This window comes from Caretta caretta, chromosome 1 (genome assembly GCF_965140235.1).
Source record: "Caretta caretta isolate rCarCar2 chromosome 1, rCarCar1.hap1, whole genome shotgun sequence".
Taxonomy (NCBI): domain Eukaryota; kingdom Metazoa; phylum Chordata; order Testudines; family Cheloniidae; genus Caretta; species Caretta caretta.
Window position 1 is genome coordinate 145,728,125 of NC_134206.1, and position 13,703 is coordinate 145,741,827.

At 45.5% G+C, this 13,703-nt stretch overlaps 1 protein-coding gene across 1 annotated transcript; it reads right to left on the minus strand.

Moving 5' to 3' along the window:
* Positions 1 to 6,610: 6,610 nt before the first annotated feature.
* LOC142068389 (uncharacterized) lies at positions 6,611 to 13,472 on the minus strand. Its single transcript, XM_075132026.1, has 2 exons — positions 12,571 to 13,472; positions 6,611 to 8,451 (listed from the first exon to the last, which is right to left on the minus strand). Exons 1-2 carry the CDS (start codon positions 13,285 to 13,287, stop codon positions 6,901 to 6,903), a joined length of 2,268 nt encoding a protein of 755 aa, XP_074988127.1. The 5' UTR covers positions 13,288 to 13,472; the 3' UTR covers positions 6,611 to 6,900.
* Positions 13,473 to 13,703: the final 231 nt, after the last annotated feature.

A 13,703-nucleotide genomic window follows, 5' to 3' on the forward strand; every position in this document is an offset into this window, starting at 1 on the left:
TCGAACCAAGTCAATGCAGCAATTTCATTACAATTGCACTAGTACTGCAAAAAAAGTGCAAATGAAATCTTTTATGGGGGAAAAGATACTTTTTAAGTGTCACCACTGTAGTTATTGGTTGTCTATACCTATTTCTCACTGAATTAAAAACACTCATCACCTTTTCCATGCCTGTTTTAAGATGCCACTGGGCTTGAGAGAAGAAGTTAACTGTATGAGTACTTTGTCTGCTCTGATTCATTGGTTGCCCACCAAATCTCATGTTGTCCTAGAAAGCAGCACATGTACCATCTAACAGAGAAAAATGCTAAAGTTAAATGATGCTTCAGGCACACTGCTTAGTTTTCTATCTTAATGAAATAAGAAAATGGGAGCCACTGATATTAATTCTTCCATCAGGATTATTGTGTAGCTCATGGCTCTGAATATCAATACATGTAAGATCAATAAGCTTTTACCATTTAAAATCTGTATCCAAATCTCAGAAAATCTGAGTATAATACTGCAGAATAAAACTGCTCAATAATCAACCTGCTGAACTGAAAAGAGTAGCTGGAAGTAGTAAAAAGGAGATCAGGCTAAGTTCCTGATATCATGGAGCATATCTAAAAAGATCCTAAAATCTAAGGGGAATGAATTATAACTTTTGCAGGCAGGGGACCAAAGTCAAAAGTAACATGTAAGGTAATGTGTATCTATAGTAGAGTTGTGTGAATAACTTTTTTTTGTTTGCTGGCAATTCCAAAACGTATTTTAGAAATTATTCATATTGGGTCAGCCCAAATCCAAAATTTTTAGAACTTATAAAGTAAAAAAAAAACCCAAAACCTCCCACCAATCTGAGATCCCAATAAATGTTTTATTTCACCCCAAAATGAAACATTTCATTTTGCCTGAGTGTTTTTAACATTTTTATTTAAAAAAAAATACATTGGAAGGAAATTTTGGAAAAAAAAAAAAGGTCTCTCAAACCAAAACATCAACATGTTTCATTTTGAAAATAGAAATAGGAAATATTTTGACTTTTGTTTTTGTTTTAAGTCTGAGCATTTTGGCAAAACCACACAACTTTATAATGCTTTGGTGTGGCTGAATCTGGATATTTTGCTGAAAAAAATGGGTTTAAATTTTTTGGCCAAAAATAATGTACAGTCCTGCCTAAAAACTTGAGCTGAAATCAGTGCCCCACTGTGGTAGGGCTGTACCAACACATTAAGAGCCAGTTCCTGCCCTGAACAGTTTGTCAACTATCTCTGCAGGATTAGGTATTTGCTATTGTAGTATAGTTCTCAATCCACTGTGTACAATTTTTGATCTAGGGCTGGACGTTAATAGATCTTGTGTGACAACACTGCAACACAAGCTGTGTTCCTCAGGGCTTGTCTTCATTCCAGTTAATCTGAGCATCAGACTTCAGGAGAAGACTGTGTTTGCACAGATACACCTTTTCTGCCTGGGTGCACATCAGACAGACCTGCTTTGCCAAAATGATCAGTTTTGGCTGGTTTTGAATTACAATTCACTTTAGTTTGAATGCACTGGTAACAAAGTGTTGTTTTCCTTATTGTATGAATATTACCCCACTTTTATAAAGGGGGAAACTGAGGCACAGGAGAATTTACACGTCACACAGTCAATCACTGTCAGAGTTGATGGCAGAATCCAATTCTGATAGCTTCCAATCCTCTGCTGTTTCCAGACTACTTCGTTGAGTGGCCAGAATGTGGCATATATGACTTCATAATTACTTGGTAGTGGGGGAGCCCAAGGCTTGGGATAGCAGGGGACGCTGTTGGTCAGGATTGAGGGGCATTGGCAGAGTGGGTACAGGTGGGATAGCTGTGGGTCAAGATTGAGGGGAATCAGCAGAGTTGGAAGGTTGGGGGCAGGGTGGATGAGGCCAGGACTGTCATAATGGGGGAGGAGGCTGCAGGTCAGGACTGAGGGGGCACTGGAAGAGAGGGGGGTGTGTGAGCGCCCATGTGTGTAAGTCCTGTCCACCCATAAAACCCCTTAACTCTAGTGCAGTGTTTCTATTAAGTTGAGTTGCCTGCAGCTCAACTGTTGATAACTCAAATTAATTTTGCAATGAAGACATAGCCTCAGATTGGAGAGCCAAAGAGCTACACTCTCTATGTGTCCAGCGTTCCAAATAAAGAATCTCCTGTATGTTCACCTGGTCTTATCTTTGGTCTGATCTTTATCATGAGGCACACAATAGGTATTCCAAAAAACAGAATACCTACGTCCCAATACTGCTTCATTAAAATCAATGGGAGTTTTGCCACATTGCTGAGTGGGAGTAGGATCAGAACTCAGACTTAATAGTCCTCAATACTTAGGTATGCAAAGATAATCCTTTGTTCCTGTATACCACATCATATTAAAACTTATAAAAATCACTTTGTATATTAGTCAAGTTAATAAAACAGTGGTACCCCCTGTAATGGAGCTATGACAGCATGATTCTACAGGTAAAATTGAAAGAACCATAAGCATGTTTAATCTATATATTGGAAAGGGATTAATTTGTTTGAAAGATCATTGAACATAATGAAGTTTAAGCTAAATTGGTCCTGAACTGGTGTTGTTTTATTAACCCATATATGGGGGAAATCTGAATGTAAAGATGACCAAATTAGCCCTAACTGTGCCATGTGTGCATTGACCACTTGTCTAATTTTTTTTAAAAAAGAAGCTACTTTGCTGTGATGGACATGCACCTTCTGAAAGGGCTTAATTGTCCATATCAATATGCAATTGGGGGGAGGGATAGCTCAGTGGTTTGAGCATTGGCCTGCTAAACCCAGGGTTGTGAGTTCAATCCTTGAGGGGGCCATTTAGGGATTTGGGGCAAAAATTGGGGATTGGTCCTGCTTTGAGCAGGGGGTTGGACTAGATGACCTCCTGAGGTCCCTTCCAATCCTGATATTCTATGAAATAATTAACTTAAAAAAAATAAACATGCTGTTTTCCAAATCCACATTGGAGAATGTTTTTCCAGAGTGACAGAGCAGTAAATGTGCTGCATCTCAGTGTTTAGAGAGATACTGTCAACTTGATTTTTTAAAATTGTACTAATTTGAAAAAAAATCCGCTTTCTTATAGAACATTCTTTAAATAATACGTGGGTTTTTAAAGCATTTTGTTTCTACTTCCTTCTTGATTTTTCACCAAACGTGTTCAGGCTTACCTCTTTTGTTGCTCCCCTTTATCTCTATGCACACTTGTTCCTGGTACCTCTTCAGTTTCATCTTCACTACTGTGCTTACTGGTAGTCACCCTCTCCCAGCTCATGAAGGAGGTCAGGCACCATCAACAAAACAGTGACACTGATTACCCAAAGTGCTGTAAATACATAGAAAAAATACTTGAAATATTTTTATTGAAACCTTTCCCAATATAAGTTGCAGAGAATGTTAGGTAATGAGGCAAATTAGACCAAAGTTAAGACGGAAATAGGAGACAGACTTGTTGGAAGTCTCTGGGTAAGGATAACAGGGGTAAAAATGTCATAAGAGGGGTCTACTGCAGACCACCTACCCAGGAAGAAGAGGTGGATTAGCCTTCTTTTAAACAACTAACAAAATCATCCAAAGCAGTGGTGGTGGTGGTGGGAGACTTCAACGACCCAGACATCTGTTGGGAAAATAATAGAGGAGGGCACAGATTATCCAAGAAGTTATTGAAATGTATTGGAGACAACTTTTTATATCAGAAGGTGGAGAAAGCTATTAGGGGAGAGTCTGATCTAGATTTTATTTTGACAAATAGGGAGGAACTGGTTGAAAATTTGAAAGTGGAAGGCAGCTTGGGTGAAAGTGATTTTGAAATGGTAGAGTTCATGATTCTAGGGAATGTTAGGAGATAAAATAGTGCAATAAAGATAATGGATTTCAAGAAGGCAGACTTCAACAAACTCAGGGAGTTGGTAGTTAAGAGCCCATGGGAAGCACATCTAAGGGGAAAAATAGTTCAAGAGAGCTGCCAGTTTTTCAAAGAGAAATTATGAAGGGCACAAGAGCAAACTATCCCACTGTGTAGGGAAGATAGGAAGTATGGCAAGAGAGCATCCTGGCTTAACCAGGAGATCTTCAATAATCTGAAACTCAAAACAGTCCTACAAAAAGTGGAAACTAGGTCAAATTACAACAGATTAATATAAAAAAATAACAAAAATATGTAGGGACAAAATTAGAAAGGCCAAGGCACAAAATGAGTTTAAACTAGCTACAGACATAAATGATAACAGGAAAACATTCTATACATACATTAGAAGAATGAGGAAGACCAAGGACAGGGTAGGCCCATTACTCAATGTGTGTGTGTTGGTGGGGTGGGGGTGGGGGTGGAGAAACAATCACAGAAAATGTGGATGTAGCAGAAGTGAACAATCAGTTGCACACATACAAAATGACTGCCTAGGAATGGGTAGAGCAGAAAGAGATCTCGGAATTCCTAAGAAAGAGATGATAGTGGATCACAAGCTAAATATGAATAAATAAATAAATTCCTCACACATTCTTGTCAACTGCTGGAAATGGCCCACCTTGATTATCACTACAAAAGGTTCCCCCATCCCCCCCGCTCTCCTGCTGGTAATAGCTCACCTTACCTGATCACTCTTGTTACAGTGTGTATGGTAACACCCATTGTTTCATGTTCTCTGTGTATATAAAATCTCCCCACTGTATTTTCCACTACATGCATCTGATGAAGTGAGCTGTAGCTCACGAAAGCTTATGCTCAAATAAATTTGTTAGTCTCTAAGGTGCCACAAGTACACCTTTTCTTTTTGTGGATACAGACTAACACGGCTGCTACTCTGAAAGCTAAATATGAGTAAACAATGTAACACTGTTATAAAAAAACAATCATTTTGGAAAGTATTAACAGGCGTGTTGTAAGCAAGACACAAGAAGTAATTCTTCTTCTCTACTATGTGATGATTAGGCCTCAACTGGAGTATTGTGTCCAGTTCTGGATGCCACATTTCAGGAAAGATGTGGACAAATTGGAGAAAGTCCAGAGAAGAGCAACAAAAATGATTAAAGGTCTATAAAACATGACCTATGAAGGAAGATTGAAAAAACTGGGTTTGTTTAGTTTGGAAAAGGGAAGACTGAGAGGGGACAGGAGAACAGTTTTAAAGTACATAAAAGGTTGTTACAAGGAGGAGGAGGATGAAAAATTGTTTTCATTAACCTCTGGGCAGAGACGGGCTCCATCTTACGAAGAGAGGGAAGAGCATCTTTGCGAGCAGGCTGGCTAACCTAGTGAGGAGGGCTTTAAACTAGGTTCACCGGGGGAAGGAGACCAAAGCCCTGAGGTAAGTGGGAAAGCGGGATACTGGGAGGAAGCACAGGCAGGAACGTCTGTGAAGGGAGGGCTCCTGCCTGATACTGAGAATGAGGGGCGATCAGCAGGTTATCTCAAGTGCTTATATACGAATGCACAAAGCCTTGGAAACAAGCAGGGAGAACTGGAGGTCCTGGTGATGTCAAGGAATTATGATGTGATTGGAATAACAGAGACTTGGTGGGATAACTCACATGACTGGAGTACTGTCATGGATGGTTATAAACTGTTCAGGAAGGACAGGCAGGGCAGAAAAGGTGGGGGAGTAGCACCGTATGTAAGGGAGCAGTATGACTGCTCAGAGCTCCGGTACGAAACTGCAGAAAAACCTGAGTGTCTCTGGATTAAGTTTAGAAGTGTGAGCAACAAGAGTGATGTAGTCGTGGGAGTCTGCTATAGACCACCGGACCAGGGGGATGAGGTGGATGAGGCTTTCTTCCGGCAACTCGCAGAAGCTACTAGATCGCACACCCTGGTTCTCATGGGTGACTTTAATTTTCCTGATATCTGCTGGGAGAGCAATACAGCAGTGCATAGACAATCCAGGAAGTTTTTGGAAAGCGTAGGGGACAATTTCCTGGTGCAAGTGCTAGACGAGCCAACTGTGGGGGAGCTTTTCTTGACCTGCTGCTCACAACAGGGAAGAATTAGTGGGGGAAGCAAAAGTGGACGGGAATCTGGGAGGCAGTGACCATGAGTTGGTTGAGTTCAGGATCCTGACACAGGGAAGAAAGGTAAGCAGCAGGATACGGACCCTGGACTTCAGGAAAGCAGACTTCGACTCCTTCAGGGAACGGATGGGTAGGATCCCCTGGGGGACTAACATGAAGGAGAAAGGAGTCCAGGAGAGCTGGCTGTATTTCAAGGAATCCCTATTGAGGTTACAGGGACAAACCATCCCGATGAGTCGAAAGAATAGTAAATATGGCAGGCAACCAGCTTGGCTTAACGGTGAGATCCTAGCGGATCTTAAACATAAAAAAGAAGCTCACAAGAAGTGGAAGGTTGGACATATGGCCAGGGAAGAGTATAAAAATATTGCTTGGGCATGTAGGAATGAAATCAGGAGGGCCAAATCACACCTGGAGCTGCAGCTAGCGAGAGATGTCAAGAGTAACAAGAAGGGTTTCTTGTGGCAGTTCAATGATGAGACAGAACACAGCTTTATGCAAGAAAGCAGGCTGGTCAGCTGAGATGGGCGTTCTGCCCTCCCGCCTTCCACCTTCTCCTTTTATTATATTTCTCCCCCCTAAGCATTACACACTGCTACAGCAAAAAGATACACAAAAGAATGTATGACGTTGATTAATATACTTAGTTGCATCTTTTAGCTACTACAATCCTGGTTCTCAGGCCTTGAGCCCAGGCTAAGAAAGCCTCCCGCAGTTACTGTCCCAACAATCAAGTTTTCATGGTTCATATCTAGCCCTTGTCCTTGGATAGAGCAATGTGTGCATTGCTTCTACAAAACAGTCAAGGTGTGCCCTGCCTGCTTCCAGGTGGAATAGCTAAACATGAACCCTTCATCCCCCCGTTTTTTATTTAATGATAATTGGCCATCTCATTGTAGCCGTCAATTTGTTTTGTCATGCTATTTAACTCCCAGACAGACAAGGACATAACTTGGGGAGCCTTCCAGGGCAAAATTTCACAAAATCTTAACAAGGAAGGAATACATTGTACACAGCAGCAGCAAAAAATAAGCCCAATGATTACAAACACAAAATAACCAAAAAGCTGTCGCAGCCAGTCTAGAGAGGGCAGCCAACCTGTAAGCCAATTCCAAAAGCCCTCAAACCCCAGATCTTGGCGTATGTGTGTTGTAAGATTGGCCAATTCAGCCAGTCTAGTTTCTATAGAGCGACTATTATCAGTTAAATTAAAGCAACACATGTGCTGAAATGTGGAGCAGCCTAGATGGTGTTTTAGGAGCAGAAAATCAATGGCTGCTCTGTTATCCAAAATTGCATCTCTTAATTCGTGTTGTTCTGTGTTAAGTAAGGCAATAGCCTGGGATGTTGTATTAATTGCCTTTGCTGCAAAGCATGCCAGGTTATTTAAAGTTCTGGCTGAATATGTAGCAAGCGCGGGGACCCCAACAATAGAGGCCGCTAAAGCAGTATACTCAGCACGACTAAAAAGCTCAACATCTGCAATACAATCATTTAAAAGGGGTACACTTCTTTTACTACGATTTTGTCCAGCAAAAGGCAATATAAGGGTCATTCTACTAAGACAGCAAAGGGTGCCATCACTTAAATTTGCAGGAATATAATTAAAGGTACGTGAGCCGCAAGTAAAAAACCATCCTGATGGTAGGATGATATGGCCATAATTATAGGAAACATTAACAGCATGGGAACAATTTAAAAGGGGTTGAGAAATTTTTCGACAGCCCAAGGGCACCTTTGTACCAGTGCAGTTAACTATACGCGCACAAGTAACATTGTGAGCCCCGGCCGGGTATGGTGTGTGGAGGGATATAGCCGTCCGAGGCAGAGTATAGTTGGCTGGGCCCCAATTAGCCATGCTAGAGTACTGGGAGGAAAGATTCGCATAAGCAGAGAACAGTGTCTTATTCTCCATCTCCTCAGGGTGATGACATACTGGAATAAGGCATGTGCCTAACAAATCTCCGGCTGCTACAGAATTAGATAGACAAAAGTGGGTAACATTTGCTATTGAAGCCAATCTTTCCCATATGTTATATGTCATTCGGGCTCGTAGCGGGGGAAGCGCGTCCGAGCCAACCCCTACAGGAAATAGCAGGCACAAAAGGCACACAATCATCACAGAATTAGCAGTGATTTGGGCAAGAATCGCCACAAACAAAGTCTCAGGAGTCTCTGGCTGTTGATCTGCTGCCAGCCTTCGTTGGGCCGCGGCAACCAATGCTTTTACTGCTCCCCATGTCACGGGCCGGTTTGGGACACTACGCCTCCTCCGTTTCCGTCCCGTCGTTGTCGACTCGGGGGGCAACGCGGTCTCCTCCAAGGTCAGCTGAAACTCTGGTATGGGATTCAACAGTCCCTGGTGCCATGCCATGTTGTTTAAGTGCCGGTCGCACACACCGAGCTGGAACCCACAACGGTCCTGCAGGGAGAGACACAGCAGCATATCCCCGACCCCAAGTGATTAGAGGTACTGGGCCCAGCCACTGTGGATCGGGCAGCTGACGATAAAAGACACGCGGTCTTTCCAGTACCTCAGATTTGTGAAAATGCCGATCCGCAGGGGTCTGCTGATCTGCATTCAATGTTAAATTATTTAAAGTAAACAAGAGGATATGCATTTGTTGTTGAATGTCTCCTAAGGTTCGGAGACGCAGCTCCCCTTGTTTTAATTGTTTGTCCAGCAAGGTTTTGAGTGTGCGATTGGCACGTTCAACAATGGCTTGGCTCGTAGAATTATAAGGGATGCCGTGTTTAAGACGGACGTCCCAGTGGGCACAAAAGGTGGAGAGGGCTGCAGAGCAGTAGGCTGGGGCATTATCTGTTTTAATTTGGCAGGGGCGACCCATAACAGAAAAGCAGGCCAGCAAATGGTGAATAACTTTGTTAGTGGCTTCCCCACGTTGTGGGGTTGCCCAAAGGAAACCCGAATAAGTATCAACGGAAACATGTAAAAACGAATAGGGGCGGAATTGTGGCACATGAGTAACATCCATTTGCCACAGCTGATTTGCTGCGGTACCTCAGGGGTTAACGGCATAAGAAAAGGTAGGAGCAGCAGCAGCACAGTGGGGGCAGGAACGAACAATGGAACGTGCATGATCAGCAGGAATGTGAAACTGCCGGGCCAAAACAGAGGCAGACTGATGAAAAAAGGCATGGCTTTCAATGGGGTCAGAAAAAAGGGAATTTACCTGACCACGCAACGCGCGATCGGCGCGTGCATTGCCCTCAGTGAGTGGCCCAGGTAGAGGGGTATGACTGCGAATATGAGCAACAAAGTAAGGGAAATGACGAGTGGCAAGAAGATGCTGCAAAGACAAAAACAGGCGAAGGAGGTCTGCATCCACCTGAGGGGTAATGAGGGCAAGGGGTAAATGATCAAGTACCTGATAAACATAATGGGTATCCACAATTAAATTAAAGGGACAATCAGCAAAAAGTTGAAAGGCCAAAATAACAGCAGCCAATTCTGAACGCTGTGCAGAACGCTGAGGCAGGGTAAAACGAGAATGCCAACGAGGGGGGTCACCCAACTGATAAGTGACTACACCTCGGTGGGGAGAGCCATCAGTAAAAAGAGTGACAGCGGAAACAATGGGTTGAGAGCGGCTAAGACGATGAACAACTAGGGGTACCTTTTGGGTAATGACCAACCGAGGATCTTTTGGAGGATTGTAAGAAATCTCTCCCACATAATCACAAAGAGCAACCTGCCAGGCCAAGGAGGTGTGGCACAAAGAGTCAAATTCAGTACGGGACAAGGGGAGCACAATGGCAACTAAGTCAGTGCCAGTGAGTTGCACTGCACGGTGGCGGGCTTTACGAACAAGATCAGATAGGGCATCTAAATACGGATAAATATTTCGAGGAGGGGTGGATGAAAGGTATAGCCATTCTATAATAGAGACGGCTGTGTCTGTACGAGGTACAAACAGAGCCGCAGTTGGCGTATGAGGGGTGGCAAGAAGAACCAATCGTAAGGGACGGACCTCTGGGAGTCTGTCCACAAACTGCTGACTCAATGCTGCATTGATTTGTCGAATGCAGGCAGTATGTTTTTCAGTGATGGCAATAACTGCACCCGGTGCCCGGGCTCCACGGAGGAGCTCAAACAACGGCTGCAGCATGGAAGTGGGGAGACAAAAGTAGGGCCGAATCCAATTTAAATGACCCAAGATCTGTTGCAATTTAACAAGGGTTTGGGGTTGAGGTAGAATTAATTCCGGACGAACCGGAGCAGCATAGGTTTGTAAAACCTTATATCCGAGGTAGTGGTAGGGATAAGAGCGTTGGATTTTTTCTGGTGCCACTAACAGGCCATTTTGGCCGAGAATCTGAGATAAAGATTCAAGCTGTTGTGCCGTGACCCGGGGACCACTTAGCAAAATGTCATCCATGTAATGGTAGACCTTTAGCGAAGGGTACCGGGCACGAAAAGGGGCAAGGGCCCGATCCACAAAAAGCTGACACAAGGTTGGACTATTTTGCATTCCCTGGGGCAAGACCTTCCACTGATATCTTTGAGAGGGTTGCTGATTATTATATTGTGGCACCGTAAATGCAAATTTTTCACGATCTTGAGGGCAAAGGGGGATGGTAAAAAAACAATCTTTTAAATCTAACACACAAAGTTGATCGGTTTGAGGAATTAAATTTGGATTTGGCAAGCCAAATTGCAAGGGGCCCATAGGTTGGATGCGTTTATTTATTTCCCTTAAGTCATGTAACAGCCGCCAAGCACCCGATTTTTTCTTAATAACGAACACCGGGGTGTTCCAGGGACTAGTGGAGCTCTCCAGTCGCTGTGCTTGCAAATGCTGCTGTACAAGCAACTGAAGTGCTTTTAGCTTTTCTAGAGGGAGGGGGCCACTGGTCAATCCATACGGGCTCTAAAGATTGCCACACCAAGGGTAATGCGGAGGGCACGGTGGGTGAGGGAGGGTTTTGGGCCATCAGATGTTAATATCGAGGGTGGTGTCCAACTTTGTAAGTAAGTCACGGCCCCAAATATTAAGGTGGACAGGGAGCACAAAAGGGCGGATAGTAGCAAGGGTACGGCCTCCCGGTTTAGAGACCGTGACCCAAGACAAGCTTTGGCGCCCGGGTTTACTACCCCCGATCCCCCACAATTCTTTAGAAGGAACCGTAGGCCAACTAACCGGCCACTCCAGATCACGAATCACCGTAACGTCAGCTCCAGTGTCCACCAGCCCTGTAAAGGGAACATCATTTAAGAGAAGTGTTAACTGAGGTTTCGAGGGGCGGACTGACATTGTCAGAGCAACAAGTGGAGAAGATGCGCTGTGAGACGGCGAGTGAGACAACGTCGATCCAAGGCCGCCTCCGCCCCGAGTTTGATCCTCGGCAGCTGGCACCTGATAGGGGACTAAAATCAATTGTGCAATTGACCGTCCACGCGGGAGCGACTGTGGAAGATGAGTCCACACCTGAACCTTAACAATGCCAGTGTAATCAGCATCAATGACCCCTGGAATGACAAAAAAGCCCTGTTTTCCAGCATGTGAGCGAGGGAGAACAAGACCTACAAAGCTGGCAGGGAGAGGTCCCGTCACCTGTGTAGGTATGGCACAGACCTCCCCTGGCAGCCGAAAGTCAGTGTCCTCCTGCATGATCAAATCAAGCCCTGCACTTCCAGCAGTCGCCGCCCTCATAGAGTCTATGGATTTTAAGGCAGAGGAACGGTTGTCTGAGTGGGAAACACCCCCGTTTGGCCCTGGGTTCGGGGGGGACCCGTCGCGCGGTTTCCCGACCCGCTACGACACTGATTAGCCCAGTGATAACCTTTCCCACACTTGGGGCACTTCTTTGAGGGTCAGGCTGGTGCCTTAGATGAGCGGCACTCCCGCTGAAAATGACCCTCCTTACCACAGCGGTAACAACGCTTCCCCTCCTTCCCAGTTTTTCTGAGGGCGGCAGCCAGAACTCCAGCCTTGTGGGCATGTGTGCCAATGTTCTGGCACGCCCGCAGCATGTCTGAGAGCTCTAAAATACCAGAGGCTTGTGCTGCCTGGAGAGCACGGCGGCAATCCTCGTTTGCATTTTCAACTGCCAATTTTAACAGGAGCTCGTGAGCTGCCTCAGTGTTATCCACCTGCCGGAGGATAGCCTCATGCAATCTGTTAGTAAAATCCAAAAAGGACTCTGAGGCACCCTGACGGATACTGACAAAGCTTTTGGTAGGCTTGCCTGAATCCGGGATCTTCTTGAAAGCATGCTGGGCACAGGTGGAAATAATGGGGAAAATGGCCTGAGGGAGTTGAGACTGCATTTGAATAGTAGCAAACTGGCCCTCCCCTACCAATTGATCATAAATGATAGCCCCTGCGTGTATCTGAGCTTGGCGTTCTGCCATCTGCCGAAACTCACTAAGCCAAATAACATACTGACTAGGTGATAACATCATGCGCAGCAGCGTTTTCCAATCCTCAGGGATTAGGGAGTACCCAGTACCTATCCCTTCAACAAGACCACGCACAAAAGTGCTAGTCAGGCCAAACTCACGAATTGCTTTCCTCACCTCTCTAACCACCGAGTATGACAAAGTGGTCCAGGTGCCCACGGGGTTGCCCTGATCATCATTCTGCCAGGTCACCGGGCAAACTGAGAGCAGATCAGCCAGCTCCTCCGCTGTAAGATCTGATCGAGCTTTCGCCGCGTGAACCATTTGTTGCACCAGCGAAAGCTTCTGAGCAGATGCAGATGACCCTCCGGGGGGCCCCGGAGCATGGGGCCCCACGGAGGGAGGGTGATCACGCACTGGCTCCGGTGGGGAAGGCAAGGGAGGCGGTGATAATGAAGACACTGGGGGCAAGGCAGGGAGAGGGGGGGCTGTGGGTACGGGAGAGGGTCTTTCCGAAGCGACACACTGGGTTGTATCAGTAGAAGGGGGGATAGCTGCAACGGGAATGGCTACAGGAGCCGACGGGCGTGGCGAGAGCACCAGCCTCGTGAAAGAGGGCCTATCCGAGGTGACACGCAGTATTGCGTCGCGACAGAGGTGCCAGGCATGTAAAGCCTGCACGGGCGCCCGAGGCTCTTCGTGCAATGTCTGGCCCAATCGCTCCCAGTCCGCTAGCTTAAGGCTTCCGGCTTCAGGATACCACGGGCACTGGGCACGCACCTCCTGTAGCAGGAGAGTAAGTGCTCGAGCCGGGCAGTCATGCTGAGCCTTACGCAGCAAATACTGCAGCTCATTGCGGTGTTGCACTTGCAAAGCAGAGAGGGAGCTTCCCATACTTACCACAATGAAAAATACTCACCGGGATCCACGAAGCGGATGAGTGACGCGTCTGAAACCCTTGCCGGGCGAGGTGAGTGCTGAGGGCCCCACGTTTGGGCGCCAGTTGTGGCAGTTCAATGATGAGACAGAACACAGCTTTATGCAAGAAAGCAGGCTGGTCAGCTGAGATGGGCGTTCTGCCCTCCCGCCTTCCACCTTCTCCTTTTATTATATTTCTCCCCCCTAAGCATTACACACTGCTACAGCAAAAAGATACACAAAAGAATGTATGACGTTGATTAATATACTTAGTTGCATCTTTTAGCTACTACAATCCTGGTTCTCAGGCCTTGAGCCCAGGCTAAGAAAGCCTCCCGCAGTTACTGTCCCAACAATCAAGTTTTCATGGTTCATATCTAGCCCTTGTCCTT